The 24,378-nt window shown below is 39.2% G+C and overlaps 1 protein-coding gene across 9 annotated transcripts in view; it reads left to right on the top strand.

Moving 5' to 3' along the window:
• The window catches only part of PTPRK (protein tyrosine phosphatase receptor type K), a 583,649-nt gene that overhangs the window by 466,479 nt on the left and 92,792 nt on the right, over positions 1-24,378 (top strand). For all 9 annotated transcript variants that reach the window (XM_073337267.1, XM_073337266.1, XM_073337264.1 and 6 more), the window contains 5 exons: positions 900-1,009; positions 2,137-2,338; positions 5,945-6,050; positions 18,018-18,291; positions 20,774-20,810. In XM_073337267.1, the coding sequence (XP_073193368.1) occupies positions 900-1,009; positions 2,137-2,338; positions 5,945-6,050; positions 18,018-18,291; positions 20,774-20,810 (729 nt within the window). The remainder of the gene's footprint in view (positions 1-899; positions 1,010-2,136; positions 2,339-5,944; positions 6,051-18,017; positions 18,292-20,773; positions 20,811-24,378) is intronic.

Raw genomic sequence — 24,378 nt, 5'->3', positions numbered from 1 at the left:
TCATCCTCAACTCCAGGCAAAGTGCTGATGGTTAAAAAGAACCTTATGCAAGGGCGGCGGGATGGTGGTGAAAACCTTGTAAACTGAAAATGGGAGATAACTAAGCATTCAGACCTAGTACTGATGTGATTACTAGTTATTATGAATCATACTTCAGGTAATGGGTCCTAAAGTGACTCTTCAAACCTTATTATACCGTGGATGGGGGGACATTCCTTCACTGATTACATTGATATAAGAAACGTGGGTCATTCTAGCTTAGTTCAGGTCAAAGCTTTGAAAAACTTCTTTTATATGAAAGATTGAAGCAGGCAGTTCTCGCTCTACTGCAGCATTAACGTTGTTGTCCTGGAAAGCGGCGGTGGTGGTTGAACTGCTGTTTTTTAATTAAGATTTTTAGTTTTTAAAACAAAGCTAGAAGAGAGATGACTGACACCAAAGTTTCCCAGCATTTCTGTCTTTTAGTAGATGCCAGGAGGAGCAATATGACATGTACTTAATTATATGATTATGGGCCTTTGATTTGGAAGGCTGGTTTTGAGGCAGTCTTCAAAATCCTTCTGCTGAAGCGTTGTCCTGGTCTTGAGACAGGTTTATTATTAAAGTTAATGAGGTTCACTAAAGACTGAGACTATGATGTGGTTTGGTTTTTTCCCTGTGTGCTTTGCGAGACCAAATTAATTTATCTTGCATGACGCATATGAAATCATGTTTGGGGTGCGGTCTCGACTGGCTGCATTCCCTGCATAGCTGGATATGTGCCTGTGCCTTTTTTCTGCATTAAAAGGAATACTAATATTTAGAGATTTCATTAACTTCAGTCTTGGATAGGGTACATCATCACCCAATGTTCAGTTTACTTCTCTCGCTCGCTCGCTAAAATTCTAATTTATTTGCAGTGCCTGGCCCTGTACCTGCAAAATCACTAAAAGGGACCCCATTTGAAGACAAGATCTTCCTGAACTGGAAAGAACCTTTGGATCCAAATGGCATCATTACGCAGTATGAGGTAATAGAAAGAACATCTAGGAAGCTTAGGGTGACCAGACATCCCGACATTAGGGGCTTTGTCTCATATACACCACCACCCCAAAAAAAGTGTACCAATTTTTCACACTTTCTATCTGGTCACCCTAAGGAGGTTGGAAAGTGAGGGAATAATTACTAATGATTTTACGTGCTTATAGTTTGCAGAAAGATTCTGTTCAATTAGCTGTTACTCTGTTTCACAGAGTAATAGAATTATTGTGGTGACTAGAGTTTCTCACAATGCATAATAGTATTGGTTGGCCTTGTCAAGAAGCATTGCTGTGTGGCTATCACAAATTATGGAATCCATGAGTAAGTGAAACACTAATTTTAAATCTTGTAATATTAATATACAGCCTTCCAAAGCCGTGATTTAGTGGAGACCTGGGGAATCTCATTTGCGGAAAGAGAAGGTTACACACACAAATATGAAGAGGATTATTAATGGTGAAATTGACTTATCTAGGCTTTGCCGTAACTTTGGCTACCCTCCCTTCAAGGAAACCAGCACACAAATTCTAGAATGATTCTTTTTTATGACTAAATGTGTGAGCCCTTGAAAAAAACATACACCCACAGGGAACTTGGATGCAGGCACTTTCAAAATGTGCAGACTCTGAGGAAGAGTCTATCTTTCTGTCTTCCTTTTTTTTAAGTGGAGGAGGGAGGAGTCTTAATGTGTACTAATTTAATTCATTAAAACATAAAAATACTTGAATTTCTAGTGTGTGCAGGCTCTGCAGTATGCTAATGGAGTCTGATATATCACTGTTGGGTTTGAATATCGTAGCATGATTTTAGACAGTGTTTGAATGTGACTTTTGGAAGAGGTAGAGTAAAGAAGGTATGCTTCCTGCTAGCTTATAGGTATTAAGAATGTAGGGAGATAGACGAGGGAAGGGTATGTATAGTGGTAAAGAAGCGTAAAACAGATTGTATTTTAATACCTATCAATAAAATAACATTCAGCAAATACCATATTCTCAAGATATCTACTGTCAGGTATCTGCATGCCATCTATCTCCTTTACAAATAAGAAAATAGATAACATTCTGCCCATGTCTGCCAAAAGCCCTAACATAATTTTAAAAACAATTATTTTAACAGGTCAGCTATAGCAGTATAAGGTCATTTGATCCTGCTGTCCTAGTGGCGGGACCCCCACAGACTGTATCAAAGGTCTGGAATAGTACACACCATGTGTTTTCACATCTGCACCCTGGTACTACCTACAAATTCTTTATACGTGCCAGCACAGTCAAAGGGTTTGGACCAGCGACAGCAATCAATGTAACAACCAACATCTCAGGTAACTGAAAAAACAAAGGGCAATTGTTTTGTACAATATGTTTCTGAAACTTTAAAAATAAGGGGGAAAACAAATGACCATGCACTCCACCCATTTAAAGTGGTTCAACTTTACTGGGAATGTTTTGGGATATATTCTCTAAATACTGCTACAAGTCCAAGGGTATGCAGGTGCATTAAAAAAAAATTATGCATCTATAATTTTCAAATGTTTTCAATTTATTAATTTTAACTATTGTGCTTTTCATCCAGGGATTTCAGAGTGCTTTGCAAACATTAAGTAATTAAGTCTCTCAATGTTTTTTGAGTTAAGTATTACACTGGTTTTGCAGATCAGGGAAGTGAGGTGCAGAGCAATTAAATGATTTACCTACAGGTGACACAGTAATTTAATGGCAGAACAAGGAAGCAGAATCATGGAATACTGGTGCTAATTGTCTTAAAAATCTCAATGTAATGAAAACTAGAGAACTACAGAATAAAGATATAAACAATTTGATAGGAAAATACTGGTAGATGTAATTGTGTTATCCTTTAATATTGTTCTCAAAGAATAAGGTAACCACTCATAGAGCTGGCAACTAGTAAAATTAGTCTCAAGCCAAACTTGGAGATTTAGTTGATTATATGGCATGATAACTTTAGAACTGGACAGACAATAGAAAGATAAGTCAGTTGAAAACCTAAAACAGTGCTAAGCAGGTTATTTCCCTCAACTCACTGTTGGGATTGTGCATCATCCTGCTAAGTCCAGGGAGTAGATCACCAGGACAATGCCCCTTCTTGTGGTTGCATACTATCCTTTGTCTCTTTGTGGGTCTGCAGCCCCTCTCTCGTTCCATGAGCTGCTGCTGCCTCTTCATGACTTAGCCATCCAGCCAGGTCACTCGACGTGTTTTCCCCTCCCAGCATACCAAAGTCTTCCTTCAGCCATCCTAGGCAGTCTGCCCATTCACTGCCTTGTAGTGCCACTCCTTCAGTGGCTGGCAGAGGAACCTGGGACCACCCTCTACTCCAAGTTCCGGCTCAGGGATCCTGTAGCCAGCCGTTGGTTCCCTTCTAGATCTTACTGCCTTCCCCAGAGCCTTGTCCTACATTCCTGGCTTCCCTGCTCTCTGGGTTTGCCAGACCTTCTCCCAGGGACTGACTGCAGACTTTCCTGGCGGCCCCCTTCTGTTTCCCATTTCTTGTCTCCATAGTCCCATCTCAGCTTGTTCCTCCCCAGCTGGGTGCCCTCACTCAGTCTGGGAATTACTTAGTCACCTGATTCCTCTTAGCTGTGGCCTGTTGGGTTAATTAGCCCACTTCTTAGCCTTCATTAACTCTTTCAGAGCAAGCATAGGGTGAACACACCACCACAGCCTCGTTCTGCTATATTGATGTCTTGAAATGTTTCTAAAGGGGGGGGGGTCACATTTTTCCAAATGTTACTGTAAATCTGTGTGTGAAGCCCTCCTCATGCAATATACTTGGACTTGTGTGAGGCATGTGACTTGTTACCACACAATATTTTGATTAAAAAACTAGAACAATATAAAATTAACATTGCACACATTAAAAACTGGGCTGAGGGATCTGAAAATTTAACTCTAAACAGAGAATTGTCATCAAGCAGGTTTGTTTCCAGTGGGGAACCCACAGGGATCGGTTTGTGGCCCTTTTTATCAGTGACCTGGAAGAAAACAAACAAAAAAATTATCCCTAATAAAGTTTGCAGATGATACAAAAACTGGGGGATTGGTAAATAATGAAAAGGACAGATCACTCATCCAGAGCAATCCAGATGGCTTGGTAAACTGGGCTCAAGCAAACAGTACGGTTTTAATGTGGCTAAATGTAAATGTATACATATGGGAACAAAGAATGTAGGTCATACTTAAAGGCTGAGGGAATCTACCCTGGGAAGTAGTGACTCTGAAAAAGATTTGGGAGTTATGGTAGATAATCAGCTGAACATGATCTCCCAGTGTGATGCTGTGGCTGAAAGAGCCAGTGTGATCCTGGGATGAATAAATGGGAAAATCGAGTAGGAATAAAGAGGTTATTTGACCTCTGTATTTGGCACTGGTGTGACCTCTGCTGGAATATTGTGTCCAGTTCTGGTGCCCACAATTCAAGGATGTTGATAAATTGGAGAGGTTTCAGAGAAGAACCAGGAAACTGATTAAAGGATTAGGAAACAAGTCTTACAGTGATATGAACTCAATAAATTCAATCTATTTAGCTTAACAAAGAGAATGTTAAGCGGTGACTTTACTATAGTCTTGTAAGTATCTACATGGGGAACAAATATTTAGCAATGGGCTCTTGAATATAGCAAAAGAAGGTATGACATGATCCAATGGTTGGAAGTTAAAGCTAGACAAATTCAAACTGGAAATAAGGTGTAAATTTTTAATGGTGAGAGTAATTAATCATTGGAAGAATTTACGCAGGATGGTGGTGGATTTTCCACCCACTGACCATGTTTACATGTAGCTTCATTTCAATTTTGAGCACTCTAATGTTCCATGCAACCAGCCATTATCTTTTTATTTTCTAGTGAAGTATAATTCCCTTAGGAATGAACTTCCTTATTGTCCAGCTTCTGCTAATGCAGTATAAGTTCTGGGAATTAAATAACAAATACATTTTTATTTCTTTTTAAAGTGGAGTAATTAGTCTGCTGTCCCCATTTCTCATACAACTCATTCTTCCTATTCTGTCCTCTTCCCTCGCACTCCATTTCCCCACTTAGCCCTCGGTTTTCTTTCTTCCCACCCCCACCAACCTCCCAAATGGTCTGCCTATAAGTTTTATTTTCACTTAAAAGTTTTAATTGAGAGACTTAAAACATCCCAATTTAATGCAATGAAGTTAAGTGACCCCAGTCACTTTTCTAGTGTTGCTGAGTGCCTGGCTGGAAAAGGGAGGCAGAAATTTCCCTTTAAAAATGCCTCCTCAAGGAGTACTCACAGGTGATACTGCAAAGGGAAACTACTGCCTCCCCTCCTTGCCCAGTGTGATCTTTGGCAGTGCTACAAAAGTGGTAGAGCAGTTTTTAGCTTCACTAGGCTGATTTAGAAGCAGTATTTTATCACTCTCCCCAATCTAGTAGTGTACCTCTATTCTTCCTTGAAAGTCAACATGAAACTTGAAAGGATCCTAAAATATTGAGGGCCATGGAGAGAGATTATGGAGGCTGCTGGGGGTGGGTGTGTGAAGACAGGTGATTAAAAAGGTGAAAAGAGGAGGCTAAAGAGAGATTTATAGACTTCTTGTTCCTTTTCTGCAAAACTCTGTAAACAACAACAAAGTACAAATGTCATTTACAAATGGAGGAAGAATAAATATGTAGTCACCTTCTCCCATCATTTCCACTCCTTATCCTGTATGAACCTCTCTAACCTAACGGATATAGGGATATTTACAGGTTTATTATTACCACTGGTGGAGTTCCAGATATGCAACAGGGGGTCCCTGGCTGAAAAATCATCAGAAAGATTCTAGCAGCCTGTGAAAATGTGACTTTGTGCAATTTTTGTGCAGGTACAGAATCTAATGAAAATTCACAATGCTTCAGCTAATTTGATTCTTGCTGCTTCTTTTTTTCCTTAACATCAATCAGCTCCCACTTTACCGGACTATGAAGGAGTTGACGCATCTCTCAATGAAACTGCCACTACCATAACTGTACTGTTGAGACCAGCTCAAGCCAAAGGTGCTCCTATCAGGTATTTATTTAAAAAGCAAGGAGTTTCTGTAGTAGATTGCATGTTGCCTAGCAGCTAATAAAGCAATTCATGCCTAAGTGATATTCATTTGACATTTATGTCAGGAGATTTGTTTTTCTTGGTTAGAGAAAGACTACAAATAGACCTGTAGTTAATAAGAGTAAATTTTTCAGCGGGTTTTAGATATTCATTACCTGAATCATCAACCTATCTGTTCTGTTTCAATTAGCCCACCCCCCAGTTCAGAACCATTTCATTTCACTTCCTCTCTTGGTATGTGTGGAATATGAGGTTTGAAAGTATTCGTCAGAAAACAAATTTGAAGATAACACTCCCTCTCCAGTATTTAAAATCAGCTATAATATAATGCATTTCACAGCTATTATTGGAAAATTGGAAGCTTGGAGGAAATAGGAGAATAACAGTGGTGAATACAAACTATTTGACCTTTTTCTTCTTCTTCCAGAAGTGCTTATTAGAAATCAAGTTATAGCTATTAAATTTTATTTGGGGTGTCCCTTAATCATATTAAAATATTCATGTTATATTAATTTTGAGAGACCTTTCTCTATCTCCTTCCAGTTGAAAGATAATTTAATTCTGTTTGCAAAGATTAATCTACATCGTAGATTTTAATTTCTCATTGTTGGTGGGAAATCCATGTTTGGTTTCTGTTTGACAAAGACTTTTGTTTAACTAATATTTTTGCTTGAATAGGACAGTACTTCATCCACATGAAGGTACAGAAAGTGAGCTGTTTGTAAACACCATTTTTATTCAGAATTAAGCAGTCTCAAGAGTAGCTTGGTACTGTAGGTTGAATAGCTTAGAATAGATTTGTGTTTAGATGTTCACATCTATAGGATTGGTCACAGTTTCAGCCTTTCAGATGTCTAGTTGTACAGATAAACCAAATATGGACTAGCCAGATTTCACTCTTTATCACAGAGATGAAGAGTTTGTAATTCTAGAGCCTTGCTGATGGTGGTGTTAATTTGATTATTGGCACAGGAGATAACTACTCAGATTCATTTCCCTTTTAGAAATTATATCCATAAATAAAACTATAAACCAGGGATAGTCAATAACTTTTTGTCAAGGTCCAAATTTCTTGGTCAAGGGGTAGTCAAGGTCCTGACTCCAGAGAACATAATTTAAAAAATAACAATAAAGATGATGATAAGTAATAAAAAGATTTGGGATCCATTCAAAAGCATTTGGCGGTTTAGATTTTGCCCACGGTCCACCTATTGACTGCCCCTCCTATAAACCATTGAAGCTCCTGGATAGCAACACGTGGTGTTCTTCAAGTGGTGGTCCCTGTGTGCAGTCTACTGTGGGTATGCATGAGCCTGACGCTGGAGAATACTTGCAAGCAGCGTCCATTTTTCTGCACCTGTTCCCCAATCTCTTCTTGCTTTGCATTGAGAGTAGAAGGGGTGGCATGGACCAACCACTGCATGGCCTGAGTTGGAACCTGCCGTGTCCAGAGCTTCTCCTTTCTCTTCAGCTTCCTTTACTAAAAGCTGTAAATATTTCAAAACTTGCTTCTTTATCTTTAGCGTTAGGGCATTTTTTTAAGTATAGTTAGGGGCTAGTTAGATTCCCCACCCCAGGGAACTCCCTCCTGTCCCCGCTAATTCTTGGTCAGTGATGACCCCTGGCACTGCCTGTGCTGACTCGGGGAAGTGCATATGTTTACCAGTTGCAGTATTTATCATCCCTTCCCTAGCCGTACCCAGCTTGTGTTGTAATTTCAGCTTAAAAAGCACCTCATGGAAAAGGCTATGAGGCTCCAGTCATACCCAGGCTGGGGGATACCCCTGTTACTTTGGCCAGAGTCATCAAGGAACGCACCTCCCTAGCATGAGGCCTGAAGTAGGAGCAAGGGAGATTACACCAACAGACCCTCCATCAAAGTTTCCTCAAGAAAGCAGGGAATGCGCTTATAAGCACAAGAGCAGATTCTTCCTTAAGTCCATTCTGAAGAGGACTGATCTCTCAGCCATCCTGTTCAAGTCTGGCAAGTCTTCACCCACAGCTCCCAAAAACTTCGAATATCTTAAGTCTCAGGGCCTCAATAAAAAGTCTCATTGCAACAAGGTTCTATATATACACACACTAGCCCCGAATAGGAAATACAATAAACATCCCTACAGACCAAGGTCTATTCCTCGGCTATTTCAGCATCAGCAATCCTATAGAACAACCTTATAAATGACAGAGGGTGAAAAGGTCACAATATCCTGGACTTTCCATGTCAACCACATCCACCCAACATCACCAATAGATACTTTTGACAATATGCTCAGAAGTGGCAAACCATTATTGATGCCATTTCCACCAAAGCCTCACGTATTCTCTGGTGACCATCTATCATTCTTTTCCCACAATTGGAGAGCAATAACAATGGACAAGTGGGTGGTGGACATCATACCTTCCAGCTATACCGTCAAGTTTTTCTCCCTATTCCCTTCCCCATCCCTCTTCATGGATCAATCTTATGAGGAGATCCTTCTCCAGGAGATAGAATTTCTCCTCCAACAGGGAGTGATAGTTCAGGAGCCTCATCAACGCTGAGGAAAATGGTTATACTTTAAATATTTCCTAGTTTCCAAAAAGAAAGGAGAGTCGAGACCCATTCTCGACCTGCAACAACTCAATATTTGTGTTCAAGAGCTAAAATTCCATATGGTTATGCTGGCATCATTAATACCATCTCTGGAAAAGAACACATGGTTCACAGCTCTCTCTGCGAAAGAGGTGTACTTTCATGTAACAATTCCCTCTTCCCACAGAAAATCCCTCAGGTTTATGGTGGGTCCCGACCACTATCAGTCTAGAGTGTTTCCATTCTATCGGGCAACTGCACCTCTAATCTTCACAGAAGTGCTCTAGTAGTAGCAGCACGGTTCAGACAGACCTGACTTCACCACCCATATTTAGATGCACTCGCATCAACCTCATCTCTGCAGCAGGTCAGGAGCAACCAACGAAAATTTAAAGTGAAAAATGGGGTAGTGAACAGACGGTGAAAAATGGAGACCGTGAAATAAGAAGTGTGAAAGTGGAAATGTTGGGGAAAGGAAAGTGTGTGTGTGTGTGTATGTGCAAACATTGCACATAATTCTATATATGTAATCATAAAGAATTGCATTTGAAAAGATTGTTCATATTACAGGAAAAATGGTTTTCTAGTAGTTTTGCAAACCCATGAACTAATTTGAGAGGTTCTGAGAATTGTGAACTCCAGTGGATCACCCTTCCCTATTCATTCTGACTGAAGAAGCAACAAAGAGGTGAACAGTGGGGTTATATGATAAACAATGGGACTATTTTTGGCGGCCTGGTTGACTCCCAACAAAAGAAAACTTATAAGTGTACCACTTTTTATTTATATGCTGAAATTATGCAGCTGTGGTAGTTTTAAAGGAAATAGTGTATAGTGTAGCACAGAAGTCCAGAAACAAATACAAAGGTAAATCAAATTCACAAACTCGCAGTTGGTCAGATTATGACATCCACCACTAGTGTTTCAGGATTTTTTTCCCTCACAGCTTCATCAGTCACATACCATCTTTATACCATGATGACCCATGAAGATGATGTAAATGGCATGTTTAGAATATTGATAGCTGAAGATAACTGTTTGGCCTGGTAGGGTATTGTATTGCGGTCTGTTGGCACAAACCCTAAAAGAGAATGAGTTAGTTTTAGTCTAGAAAGATACATAGTAATTTATCAGAGTCCATTAAGGCCTTTTTTTCCACTGAGAAGGTACTGTCAGCTTCCCTTATGTCCCCAGACTTCATGGTATTTGCCAAACAAAGAAATTCAGACATATGGTCTCCACACTGAACCTTCAGTCGGGCTGAAGTATTTCCCCACCAAGAGTTTTGAAATTTAGCTTCTAAGGGCAGGCCAATAAAATAGATCCTTCGCCCTAGCAGAAAAGGTGTGTCCTTTCCTCAAAATAGTTGATGCAAAGGTCTGTCCATGACAAAGTTACTACCTGTACTTCCATACCGAGCATTACAACAAGATCAAAGAGTGGCCAGCTACGTGTGTTTAATTAGAAGCACTTGGGACAAGCCACTGAATGTCATAGTGACCATGAGATTGAATGCTTGACGTGTTCACATTACTGTACATACATTAATTCTTGCAAGACTTGGGTGGAGGGGGAAGAAAAATAAGTGTGTCTCATCATCTCATTTTGCCAGTGGGGAAACGGAGGAGGAGGTTGTTCCTTGCCCAGGGCAACAGAGGGAGTCAGGGGAATAGCTGTGGTTAAATTCAGACCTTCTTGGCTTCCTGTTTTCTTTATTATTATTCTTCATTTGCCCCCATTTCCTCTTTATTTTGAATACATGCAGCCAAACACAAGGATCTGTGTGGAACATAACAGCATTCTAGAATACAGCCTATGATAAAGTGATTTCCAGAGACTCGCCATTAAGTCCCCCGTTACTGGAACTATAATGTAGTATAGTATTTTATACACCCTGCTCAGGAAAGCCTTTGCTTTGATGAACTACAGAATAACAAACAGTCCTTTGCATATAACTTGCATATGTTGATCTATGATATATATGAAAACTTTAAACTTAAACAACATATGCAGCTGAACATTTAATTAAAAATGAGAGAAGAGGCAGAATGTTGAATCCTTTATGAAGATTATTATTGACATTAAAAAACAAAAATACCACTTTGCCTTCCCAATAATCAATACAAATCTGTTGTCACTCTGTCCATCTCAGATCTTAGCAGGCGGTGCATCTTAGCATCTTAGCAGGCGGTGCACAATGAGCCATAGACTCTAATAATTGCTTCAACCAAATCCAGATAATGAAGAGACTGCCTCTGAGCTGTACAATGAACATTTTGAGCAAAGTTTAGTCTGAGGTGATCAGATACTATGGTGATGGGCATGTATCAGAACCAGAACAGTTATACATAATATTAAAAGGTCTTAAATCTTTCCCACTTAATTAGCACACTTGATAAACTGCATTAACCATAAAGAACCAACATATTCCTAGATGGGTTAGTGCAGACAGTTATAAATTACAACAGAAAATAGTAATATTTGTAACACAAAATAGAACAACTAAAGATATGCCAGCATCTTTAGACAAACCCTAAAAGGGAATGAATTAGTTTTCAGTCTAGAAAGATACATAGTAATTTATCAGAGTCCATGAAGGCCTTTTCTTCCCTTATGTCCCCAAACTTCATGGTATTTGCCAAACAAAGAAATTCAGACATATGGTCTCCACACTGAATCTTCAGTCAGGCTGAAACAGTACAAAATCCAGGCCAATCAATTTTATCCTTGCTCTTACCATCGTGAGTGTTTCTCCTCATTGAAATTAAGCATGACTAGAATACAAAGAGAATATTTTCAAATCTTGAAAACCAGGTCTGCAAGCTATGTGATTGGCAGTTTTTCAGAGAGGAAGTATGGCAATTGACCACCTTGGCTTAACCAGGAGATCATCAATGATCTAAAACTCAAAAAGAGCCCTACAAAAAGTGGAAACTCAGTCAAATTACAAAGGATGAACATAAACAAATAACACAAGTATGTAGGGACAAAATTAGAAAAGCCACGGCACAAAACGAGATCAAACTAGCTAGGGACATAAAAGGAAACAAAAAAAATTCTACAAATACATTAGAAGCAAGAGGGAGACCAAGCATAGAGTAGGCCTGTTACTCAATGAGGGGGGAAAGACAGTAACAGAAAATGTGGAAATGGCAGAGGTGCTTAATGACTTCTTTGTTTTGGTTTTCACCAAGAAGGTTGGTGGTGATTGGACATAGGGAATGCTAGTGAAAATGAGGTAGGATCAGAGTCTAAAATAGGGAAAGAACAAGTCAAAAATTACCTAGACAAGTTAGATGTCTTCAAATCATCAGGGCCTGATGAGATGCATCCTAGAATACTCAAGGAGCTGACTGAGGAGATATCTGAGTCATTAGCAATTACCTTTGAAAAGTCATGGAAGACGGGAGACATTCCAGAAGACTGGAAAAGGGCAAATATAGTGCCGATCTATAAAAAGGAAAATAAGAACAACCCAGGGAATTACAGACCAGTCAGCTTAACTTCTGTACCCAGAAAGATAATGGAGCAAATAATGAAGCAATCAATTTGCAAACACCTAGAAGATAATGAGGTGATAAATAACAGTCTGCATGGATTTGTCAAGAACAAATCATGTCAAACCAACCAGATAGCTTTCTTTGACAGGGTAACAAGCCTTGTAGATGGGGGGGGAAGGGTAGATGTGGTATATCTTGACTTTAGTAAGGCTTTTGATACTGTCTCACATGACCTTCCCATAAACAAACTAGGGAAATGCAACATAGATGGAGCTTCTATAAGGTGGGTGCATAACTGGTTGGAAAATCATTCCCAGAGAGTAATCATCAGTGGTTCACAGTCATGCTGGAAGGACATAACAAGTGGGGTCCCACAGGGATCAGTTCTGGGTCCGGTTCTGTTCAATATCTTCATCAACGATTTAGATAATGGCATAGAGAGTACTCTTTCAACGTTTGTGGACAATACCAAGCTGGGAGGGGTTGCAAGTGCTTTGGAGGATAGGATTAAAATTCAAAATGATCTGGACAAACTGGAGAAATGGTCTGAAGTAAATAGGATGAAATTCAATAAGGACAAATGCAAAGTACTCCACTTAGGAAGGAACAATCAGTTGCACACACACAAAATGGGAAATGACTGCCTAGGAAGGAGTACTGCAGAAAGGGCTCTAGGGGTCATAGTGGATCACAAGCGAAATATGAGTCAACAGTGTAACGCTGTTGCAAAAAAAGCAAACATCATTCTGGATGTATTAGCAGGAGTGTTGTAAGCAAGACACGAGAAGTAATCTACTCCACACTGATTAGGCCTCAGCTGGAGTATTGTGTCCAGTTCTGGGCACATTTCAGAAAGGCTGTGGACAAATTGGAGAAAGTCCACAGAAGAGCCCACAAAAATTATTAAAGGTCTAGAAAACATGACCTATGAGGGAAGATTGAAAAAATTGGGTTTGTTTAGTCTGGAGAAGAGAAGACTGAGGGGAGACATAACAGTTTTCAAGTACATAAAAGGTTGTTACAAGGAGGAGGGAGAAAAATTGTTGTTCTTAATCTCTGAGGGGAGGACAAAAGCAACGGGCTTAAATTGCAACAAGGGTGGTTTAGGTTGGACATTAGGAAAAACTTCCTAACTGTCAGAGTAGTTAAGCACTGGAATAAATTACCTAAGGAGGTTGTGGAATCTCCATCATTGAGGATTTTTAAGAGCAGGTTGGGCAAACACCTGTCAGGGATGGTCTAGATAATACTTAGTCCTGCCTTGAGTGCAGGGGACTGGAATAGATGACCTCTCAAGGTCCCTTCCAGCTTTATGATTCTATATTGAATTGCTTCAATACAGACAAGGTCAGCTCCCAGACTGCTGCACTGGGCAGCACAGTATGGGGAGGAGGTGAGCAGCCCTCAGTGATGAAAGAACAGGTAACAGCTATTTAGAAAAGCTGGAGATGCACAAGTCCATCGGGCTGGATGCAATGCATCCGAGGGTGCTGAGGGAGTTGGCTGATGTGATTTCAGAGCCATTGGCTGTTATCTTTGAAAACTCATGACGTTCAGGGGAGGTCCCGGACGATTGGAAAAAGGCAGTGTAGCAAAGCAAAGACTCACTGGCATGGCTGCTACTGCTGGTCGTCCTGGGAATTAGCTCTTTCCAGCCTTTGGAGTGCTCTCTGCCAGCGGGTGTCTCGCCTGCCTTAGGCCCCGTGTCCCTCACAGACCCTGGAGCTCTCTTCCAACCCTAATCTTCTATGATTTCAGTGAAATTTACTACCAGTTTTAGTGAAGCTTCACTCTGCTTACATTGACATTGATGTTCTGTTTGCACCATAAGCATATTTCACTGTCATAATGAGCATTACTAGGTAGATGTTAAAAGATGATTAACACTTCCCTTGCTGCACCCTACTTACGTGCTCTGACTGTGCAGGATAAGAGCTAAACTCTTGGTTCCCAGCTTCAAAGAGGACAGTGCTGTCTAGCTTATTGAGCAGTGTGCTGTTCATTTTTCTTCCAAACCAGGCATCCACAGATGGTCAAGAAATAATTATATTTAATCATCTCTTTAGTGTCCTCATTACTTCCAACCAATAGAGGCCTATTGTTTATTGTATACCTCCACTAATTCTGTAGTTATTTGCCTCTAAAAACACGGACAAAACTTCACTAAGATTAGGTTTTACTGTACTTTTGTCTCTGCCATAGCCCTCAGGAAACAGATGTTCCTTAATCCAACTCAAATCTACAGGTAGCTGTCAATCACGTCTTAAAACGCAACATGCTGTGGTAGTTACAGCTGTAATCATGTCTTCCTGGTCAAGTGTTATCTCATAGTCTCTAGCTTTCTTTATGGCCTCCAGAAGTTTTAAACCAACTGTAGACAAGAATTGCAAAAGGGGAGGGGACTGCATGATTCAGAATTCGTTACATGTAGTTTTTCATCACCAAACTAGTGATTCAGATCCCAGTCAGTAGCAGTTAAAAGTGATTACCTTTCAGTGGTCCATATTAAGTGACTTATAGTCTCTTTCTGCAGGGCATCCTAAACACAGCCAGTAAAACCGTGATATAGCCACATGTATTATAAATAATCTCTTTCAGACACACGTTAGATACATTTCAGGGGTGTTTTCGTAATTGGAAATGTGTTTCTATCCCTCTGGCTGCTTTCATTACACCATGAGTCCAACAATATGGACCACAGAAGGAAATAATAAGGCAGCAATTACAACTTAGGTTAGTAATGAGCCAGACTACCAGTGGAACCTAGTAAGGCCTAGGTTGTAACTTGACCCGTTTAGCACATATTAAAGGAATCATGTGCCTTGTCTACACTAGACTTTTAAAATGGGTTACATAGCACATGTTAAATCTGTGTTGAGATATGGCCCAAGTGTTGACAGTATTTATGCGCACCTAGCTGAGGGTTGGTTTTGGGTGAGGTTTGAGGTCCGCTGGCAGAGTGGCAGGCATTGAGCCCCTTAACTTGCTCCTTACTTACTTGTACGTTCTGTGGCATTTTGGTTAATTAGGTCAGTTTGAAATAAGAAAAAGGGTCTCTATATGCCAAAGCTCAGCAGAAGAGCTACATTGCCCCTTTCTCTCAGGTCTCTCTCTCCGCTTACCTTCCCAGCTCTCATTGCCAACAATCTCAGAGCTTTTGGGCAATCTACTCAGCACTATCTCTCTCTTTAGAATAGCCCAAATCCTGTTTATTCCCCCTCTTTCTGTGCTGGTTATTGTCCTTCATTACTTCCAAACTTCATTTATTCTCCTATTTATCTCTTTCTCTCATTTTCTCCTCCCTTTGTGTGCTGGCTGCCAGCAAGATGAAGAGAATATGACTTGCATCATACAGATTTCTTCAACTCTAGACAGTGGCCCATGTAAGTGCCCTCTTAGGGTATGGGGTCTCACCTATATATTAATGAATATGCCAAAAAACCTTAGTTGTGAAGCAGTTAGGGCTGCTGCTCAAATAACATGCTTGACTCAAACACTCAAAAGCAAGAAAATGAAAAGTTAAGTCTCCCAACCATACATACCCTGTACTCCTCCACCCACTGGACCACACTATACCATTATTACAACCTCTTTACACCTCAGACCAGACACTGCAACCTTATGGATCTTCCCCATACACCCCTTTACCAAGGTACTCTCCCTTAACAATATTATTTGTGGATGTTTGGTGTAGTGATGTGTGTTCTGGGAGGGATAGTTTTGGTAAAGGATGTGATGAAGGATGGCATCTTAATGGCCCTGACTGGACTATTTAAATTTCCATATGCCTTTTGAGCCTTCAGTTTTGCATTTGGAGAATATTTCAAAAGACAGTATGCACAAGCCTTTTAAAATTATTGACGAGAGGGATAAAAAAATCTGGAGTTGAAGAATGGAAATAACCAATTTAAAATTTTTTCTTTGTCTGCTAATTATGGCACCTAAATGCACTTAAGAGAAATAATGCTAATTTTTTTTTCTTCTTAACTGTAAAAAATCATTATGTAACCCCAAGCATCCCAACAGATTCCGTGTACATGTTTCTGACCTTCCTTCTACAGTTTGTAGTTTTTAAGCCACAGTGGCCCGCAAAATCAGTTTCATCATAATCACTTTTTGGGGAGGAGAAGGTTGATTTTTAATTTATTAGAATTTGAAACTGATTTTCTGAAAATCCAAGCCTGACTCAGATGACATGCTTCACATTTTGCAGTATATTTTGATGCAAAATATCAAAAGTTGTTGCAGTGAATTAAATGGACACTGTTAAAGTTGAATTGGCTAATATGTATCTCTTCTACTTCACTCCCACAGTCATATTTTTGGCTAATAAAAAGACAATATTCTTTTGAAGCTGAATAAACTATTGACACCCTCACTCTAGAAGGACTGATATGAAACTATGTTAAAAACTCTGCTTTTGAGCTGAATGACACAACAGTATATTCCAGGAGATAGTTTTCTTGCAGTCACATGTGCACATTGAGATGTCCTTCCACTCTCCCTGCTGGCTTTATTTGTGTAAGCTGGCAGGATATTGCAATTGACAAGTTTTCTGCTCCCCTGGCACTTCAGAGAGCAGAATACTTGTCAATTCCAGTCTGTTGGCAGCTCACAAGAAAGGAGCTGCAGAGAATGTGAAGCAGCAGAGTGACACTTCCAAAACTCTGGTCAGTTTCATTCCTCCTGTTTGGAAGGCTTTTAAGCAGAAATGAAACTGACAATCTTTTCAAGTTAATTCAACTGTTTCTAATCTTGCCTACAATTGAATGAGCATTTTTCAAGCTCTAGGGTATGAGAGATCCCTCCCCCCTTCCCCATCCACTTTTTTTTCCCCCAGCATAAGAACTCACCTCTGTTCTTCCTTTAAAGAAAACATTCTGCTTCTGCAGAACATTACATGCTGGTAATGAGCTGGCAATGTACGGTAGTTATGTAGTTCCCCAACAGGGAAAGAAGAATTATAATTACCTGTTCTCTTTAGAGAAGGTGATTTTGAAAAGTGACCAAGCTTTGGACCATTTCAAGAAAGGTATTGGCAAGTTTGGGTTGGAGTCTTAATAGGCTGAATGCCATCTGCTTCAGCAATTTGTAACATTTTATCGTTGACAACTGCAGAGAAATGAGGCAGTCTATTTTGGTGGAGTGGACAGATTTCTGTCCATCTGTGCTTGTATTACAGCATGTCACTTGTATTTTAGATCTGCATAGCTCTGAGCCAAGATAGATGCCATAGCAAGGTCAAGAGGTGGAGAAGCCTGTCAGCACATTCTGTCTCTAATGATATGACAACTGCAAATTGGTGCTTCAAGCACAGCCTGGAGGCAGTCATTATGTTGGGCCTTGAAGCCGAGCTTTCTATAATAGCATTTTCCTTTGAAATGATAACTTCAAATGCTTCAGAATATCAGACAAAGAGCTTAATCTATTACAGTGTCTGTGGTTAATGTCAGAGTCATTCATGGGTTACTTAATAACAAAAAAATTCAGTGGTGAGAGGCATTTTCTGGTTTGGTTTGTTCCTTTGTATCTTTAGAAATATGTTGAAAGAAACAGTATTGAAAGAGTAAGAAGAAATAAAATAATTGTATGTATAAAATAAAATCAGTGAACATCGTTTTTCTGCTCTAGGCTAGGGCTGAAAGTGGTTTATTTTTTTAAAAAAATGCATAACAGTAGAGTAGCATTTGATGCCTGAGTTGCATAGCTTCAGCATAACTTTTCCAAGCTTTTGTTTCTCTTTTTGCATCCACTGTCTTTTTAAACTGTCCACAGTGCCATTTGGCATCATGTTTTTGTGCAGTGTGAGATTTGAGAATCACAGATTACCTGATCATTTTTTCTCTCTTTAAAAAGTGCTTACCAGATTGTTGTTGAGGAGCTGCATCCACACCGAACAAAGCGAGAAACAGGCACGATGGAGTGCTACCAAGTCCCAGTCACATACCAAAATGCTCTAAGCGGAGGCTCACCATATTACTTTGCTGCTGAATTGCCCCCTGGTAACCTTCCTGAACCAGCCCCTTTCACTGTTGGTGACAATAGAACGTACCAAGGCTTTTGGAACCCACCCCTGGCTCCTCGGAAAGGCTACAATATCTATTTCCAAGCCATGAGCAGTGTTGAGAAGGTAAGTACCGACCATATTTTCCTGTTGGAAATAGCTCAGAAGGTATCCTTGGTGATGAATCTCAAAGTTAGATGTAGTTTGTGTTGGTGATGGTGCTGTTTTAACCTTTCACTAGCTTCTGTACTGTAACAGTATGGCTTTGAGCCATTCATATTTCACACTACGCCTGCTTCTTAGTAACTGTTACTAGCTGAAAATTTAATAAATCTCAGTAATAGTTTGAGTGAAATAATTTCAGCTGTGTGATTCTGCCTCCTCCGTAAATAACATCCATTATTCTTCTCCTAATGCTCAATACTTGCACACTTCACAAGATTAAATTACTGCAGCACAAAGAGAACTTACTTTGTTCAGCAGGTTAGTAAAACAGTGTCAACTTTTCAGGATTCTTACACCGAACATCAAATAAAAAGTAAAAATCCACTGATTGTGAAGTAACCCCAGGCCCATGGTATGTTTCTGAGCATCTTTATACACCACTCTGCTTTGATTGTTTGACTACTGTGCAGTAGTTAAGGGTATGGCTTTGGATTGCTTCCATTGCCTCCTTACTTCATTTTTGACACAGTTGTTGAGCACTGCTGCTGATTCTGTATGTATATTGAAAAGAACAAAATGACAGGAAGCTAAACTCTGAAGAGGGTTCCAGGTGTGAAAAACAACATGACTTTTCAAACCTCATGCTGTTATCATTGAATGATTTTCTTTTGTAAACTGAAATATGGGTGTGGGGGACTGTATTCAGCACAGTAACTTGAGGTATTTAAATATTCAGTTTATGAATTACATTTTAGATAAGTATAGTTCTGTAGGAAATTGCTACATTCTGGGTATAGAGCCCCTGTATCAGCTGTGCAGGGGGATTAAGGGAAATTGCCGGGATATGCAGCTAGATTAAAGGCAAATGATCTTCACCAGGTCCTTCTGAAAGAAGTAGAAACCATTTGTACCTTTCTATTTGGATTTCTGCTGTGGCTAATAATAAAGAAATCATGGCTATTGACTAAATCTGCCATTGAGTCTTTTGAATGAAGTCTCACCTATACCTATAATTATGAAAATTGCCCCTTCATCATATAAGGGTAGAAACAAATTCAATATCTAATGAAATTGCACACTGGAGCTACTCTGGAGCTGGAGGAATTTTCTGACGAGACAGCCTTTTCTCTTGCTAGACTTAATCGAGGCAAACAAAAAGGAAAGAAAGCTAACTGTCACACATTCATACACATTTCCCTCACCTTCTCCATTCACCCATCTAACAGCTTTGTTGGCTTCCAACAACTAAACTAGGTTCTTGAGGAAATTGATATTTCATACAGTATGTAATGATTGAAAAATATAAACACAACCAATACAAACAAAAAAAACCCCAAACAGATCCATGTTTCAGTTTCTGTATTTTGACAGTTTATGACCAAAAGGGGTGAGAGAGACTATTTTTTCAAAAATTTGATCTTCAGTTTGAGAGAGGCTCTGTGTGTTTGTGAAATGGTCTTCTCTGGTATGATATAAAAGCTTGGGACAGATTTGGGCTCACAGTTTTCATTAGTTTTGTTTCCAGTTGCTGGTATCTCTCAGTTTTACCACAACATACATAGAATACCATTGTACCCTGTGACCCTGACCCTGCAAAATATTTCAGCATGTGCTTAACTTTAAATCAGTGCGATTACTCACATGCTTAAAATTAGGTGCGTGCGAAAGTGCTCTTCTGGGTTGGGGCCTACATTACACAATGGTTGCTGCAGAGAGCTTAAATGCAGATACATTAGCAATACCTAAAGAAGATGCTCCTTAGTTAAGGTTATATTGACATTTCCAATATCAGCTCAGTGGAGCTTTTATCTGAGTTGAAAAATGCCTCTTGATTGAAACATGTCATGTAAATTTTTAGCTCAGGACCTCTCTTTATTAATTTCTACATCACAGCTTTTCAAAGCAGTTGGCTTAGGCATTCTGAGTTGAATAATTCTTGTGTGTGCTTGTGTTTGTTTGTGGGTTTTTTGGGGGTGTGAGAGGAGTCTAGAAAAGAAAGAAGGAATCCTGAAGGCAATGTCTTATTATACTTAAAGAGAGAGATTACACAAGAAGGCCAAGAAATTCAGTTAAGATTGAAACTGCCTCTTACCCAGTGTGTATAACCAATTCATTTCTCTGACTTTTGAGTGATCTCATGCACTGCATGAACCACTGGTGGAAAAAAATAAATACAATTTGTGTGTATATATAAATAAAATATGTGCAAGTCCTTTTGTGGTAAAATACCTATAAATCTAGAGAGTTTAGGACTTGGTTAACAATTTTACTCAGATTACCAGCTCTGTAGAGACAAAATTCGTTTACTCAGTCTCCACTAATATTCCTAGAGCTGTTCAGTATCCTATGCAATACTAATCTATAGTACTAATACTGTTTGTGAAGTGGGAGAAATTGAAATATGAAATTGACTATATTTTCTTTAATTTTTCCCCCTCAACAGGAAACTAAAACTCAGTGTGTTCGAATAGCTACGAAAGGTAAGAGGTTTTTCCCCCTCCAAGAAAAAGGGATGTTTTGCTTGCTTCAGACCAAATGAAATATGGTATTTCTGTTAGGCAGTATTTGTACTTGTGCCCAGTTATATTGGCAGCATAATATTTTGACTCACCTGGATAACTTACCGTGTAATCAGTTGCCACTTCTTATGTTTTGGTGTTTCGCCAGGAGAATACTGTTCCAGGAGTAAGCAGAATTTAGACAAAATAAGTAAAGCTCATTTCAGTAGTCTGTGTTCTCCAGAGTCTTGTCCTTGTGAACAACTGGAGAACTGGAAGAAGCTAGTCAGCATGGACTCAAGTGTTGAAAGTACACTTGTTGCATCCAATGAAGTGAGCTGTAGCTCACGAAAGCTCATGCCCAAATAAATTTGTTAGTCTCTAAGGTGCCACAAGTACTCCTTTCCTTTTTGTTTAAATCTGTCTGTCATGGTGACAGGTATTGGAGAGCTGGGTGTGTTTTTTATTCAAATTGAGAGATGCTAGTAAATATACATAAATAAGAGCTCAGTGACTTGTGGATAGTCATAGGGGAGGGTTGATTTGAAGAAGGCTTTAATTTTTTTAATATCAAGTGAAAGCCAAGTATGAGATTGAATTGAGAGCTGCCAGAGTCAATTGTACTGACCCCACACATGGCAGCGTAATTACACAGTGTCCATTCAAGAAATTATTTCATCTTCAAATGAGGATTTAGAGTACATCTGATTAGTATCTCCTGCTCTGACTGTATTTATAACCACTCATTCCAAAGTTACTCGATTGTGTCAACAGCAGGAAGTGGTTTGCTAGATTCTAGCAGCATAAACAATAAAGGATTCTGAATGCTGGAACAGAACTCCTTTGAAGCCTAGCGCTACTCAATATTGATAAATGCAAAGTCATGCACATTGGAAAACATAATCGCAACTATATATATAAAATGATGGGAACCAAATTAGCTGTTACCACTCAAGAAAGAGATCTTGGAGTCATTGTGGATATTTCTCTGAAAAACATCCACTCAGTGTGCAGCAGCAGTCAAAAAGTTGGGAATCTTTAAGAAAGGGATAGATAATAAGACAGAAAATATCATATTTCCTCTATATAAATCCATGAATACTGCGTGCAGATGTGGTCGCCCCATCTCAAAAAAAGATATACTGGAATTGGAAAAGGTTCAGAAAAGGAAAACAAAAATTATTAGGCGTATGGAACGGTTTCCGTATAAGGAGAGATTAATAAGCCTGGGACTTTTCAGCTTGGAAAAGAGATGACTAAGGGGGGATATGATAGAGGTCTGGTGTGGAGAAAGTAAATTAAAGAAGTGTTGTTTATTCCTTCGCATAACCCAAGAACTCGGGGTCACCAATTGAAAGTAATAGGCAGCAGGTTTAAAACAAACAAAAGGAAGTATTTCTTCACACAGTGCACAGTCAACCTGTGGAACTCTTTTCCAGAGGATGTTGTGAAGGCCAAGACTATAACAGGGTTTAAAAAAGAATTGGACAAATTCATGGAGGATAGGTCCATCAATGGCTATTAGCCAGGATGCCCAGGGATGGTGTCCCTACCCTCTGTTTGCCAGAAGCTGGGAATGAGCAACAGGGCATGGGTCACTTGATGTTAATCTGTTCTGTTCATTCCCTCTGGGGCACCTGGCACTGGCCACTGTCGGAAGACAGGATACTGGCCAGAGAGACCTTTGATCTGACCCGGTATGGCCATTCTCATGTTCTTATATACTTCTGTTGTGTTTATTTGCATCACACAGTAATGTACAACATTAAATCAACTTTGGGTCTGAACGAATTGGGCAGGTTCAATTCACAGTAGCATTTTTCCATCACTTCAATGATTGGTTCAGGTAAAAGCTTGTGGTGTGTTTACCTCTTATTATGTAGTCTCCACAAAACGTTTTCTAGAGAACATGGAAAGGAACATGTACTTCTCAAGACAAATTAGTATAATATTTTCTTCAAATGAATTAAGATAATAAAAGTAAGGAAGTTAAATGATGAGCTAAGTCTTCTGCAAAAAAATAAATCAGTGTTAGCTTTCTTTTGTTTACCGTACAAAATTAAATGTTTGAACTGAAATAAATTATTAGCATGAACAAATATTTTTGTACCAATATGGATATATTGCTGTGATTTAGGCAAGGGGAGAATTTTAAAAGGTTCTGAAGTATCCTAGAAAATTTCAGGAAGTGGTAAAGGGGGTAAACAGCCTCTTTCATAATATATCACTAGGGCTGTTCTACACAATGTGGAATTGACTCAGTTGGGTGATGTGGTAGGGGAAGTGACATGGAAGATTGCTGTCTGCTTTATCATCCCCTGTCAGTTGATCTCACAGCAACATGCACAACAGCAAGATTCCCATCAGGTGACTGCTTGTGTGACCTTCTCTCCTGTAATAAAAATCCAATGAGAGTGTGGCTCACTAGTATGATTATTGGCTGCATAACCATGGCTAAATCAAGTCCTCTTGGAGCACCAGGTTTGCCAGCGATGTCAGCACTATACCCACTGAAAGTGCAATTAAAAGTAGTATATTTTCCATCAGTTTAAACTTCTGCCATGCTTTTTAGGGTAAAATTAACTATATAGTTTGAGGTCCTTGAGAGGAAAATACTTTCACACTTAAAATATCCTAAAATGTATTTATATTTTTTAAATTTGTTAATATATCAGACTGTCTTAAACATATGGGAGAATAACTTGGTTAATCTCTTTAGTTTGTTTTAGCTCATAGCCCCCAGAGATGCATATTCAACTTTTCCAACTAGAGTATTTTATTTCACTAAAATGAATACATTCACAGGGAAATCACAAGTGTTGCACAGTGCCCAGTATTTTGCCAACAGAACCAGTGCATCCACTGTGAATTCAGTAAATTTGAACTAGATTTTGTTACAAAGTTTTGTGCAGCTCTCAGTGCCATCTCTTCTGACTTTAAGCAACCTGCATGTAGCCAGTCAAATTGGTCCTTGCTGTTGAACTTTGTGAAAAGATTTTTTTTAAAATGACTTTAAAAAATCCATATAAAATCAAGGAACATTTCACCTGTGAAATGGACTTGCACCCTACTTTAAGTTCAGGGGTCAAAACAATGTTTCTGAAATGCAGTCCGTTGTTACCTAGTTCAAAGGACTGGTTGAAACTAATCTTCCTGTTTTGCCTTATGGACTATGTGATCTGTCAGTTTGCAGCTGTACTTTACACACTGTTGTTTTACGATATAGAGATGGGAGAAATATATCTTCATATTGCTAGCTATATCGTACTTTGTTATTTAAAGAAGTGCATATCCCTGAAAAATTTAATCTTTAATTTAACTTTCTTATTGAAATTTATTCTAGTGACTAATATTTTCACTTTCCCATAATGCGAATCATATTAATATGTTGCATGCCATGAATTTTGTTCAAAGGGTTTCCAGTGATGCACCATTCCTCTAACCATTGATTAACTCATTTTCTGTATTGATAACAAACTAATAAGGGTCACTGAATTCAAACTGAAGTGTCTTCATTTTCCTATACTCAGAAAATATTTTGGACACATCA

This window comes from Lepidochelys kempii, chromosome 3 (genome assembly GCF_965140265.1).
Source record: "Lepidochelys kempii isolate rLepKem1 chromosome 3, rLepKem1.hap2, whole genome shotgun sequence".
NCBI lineage: Eukaryota > Metazoa > Chordata > Testudines > Cheloniidae > Lepidochelys > Lepidochelys kempii.
This window is presented reverse-complemented; position numbering and strand designations above follow the sequence as displayed.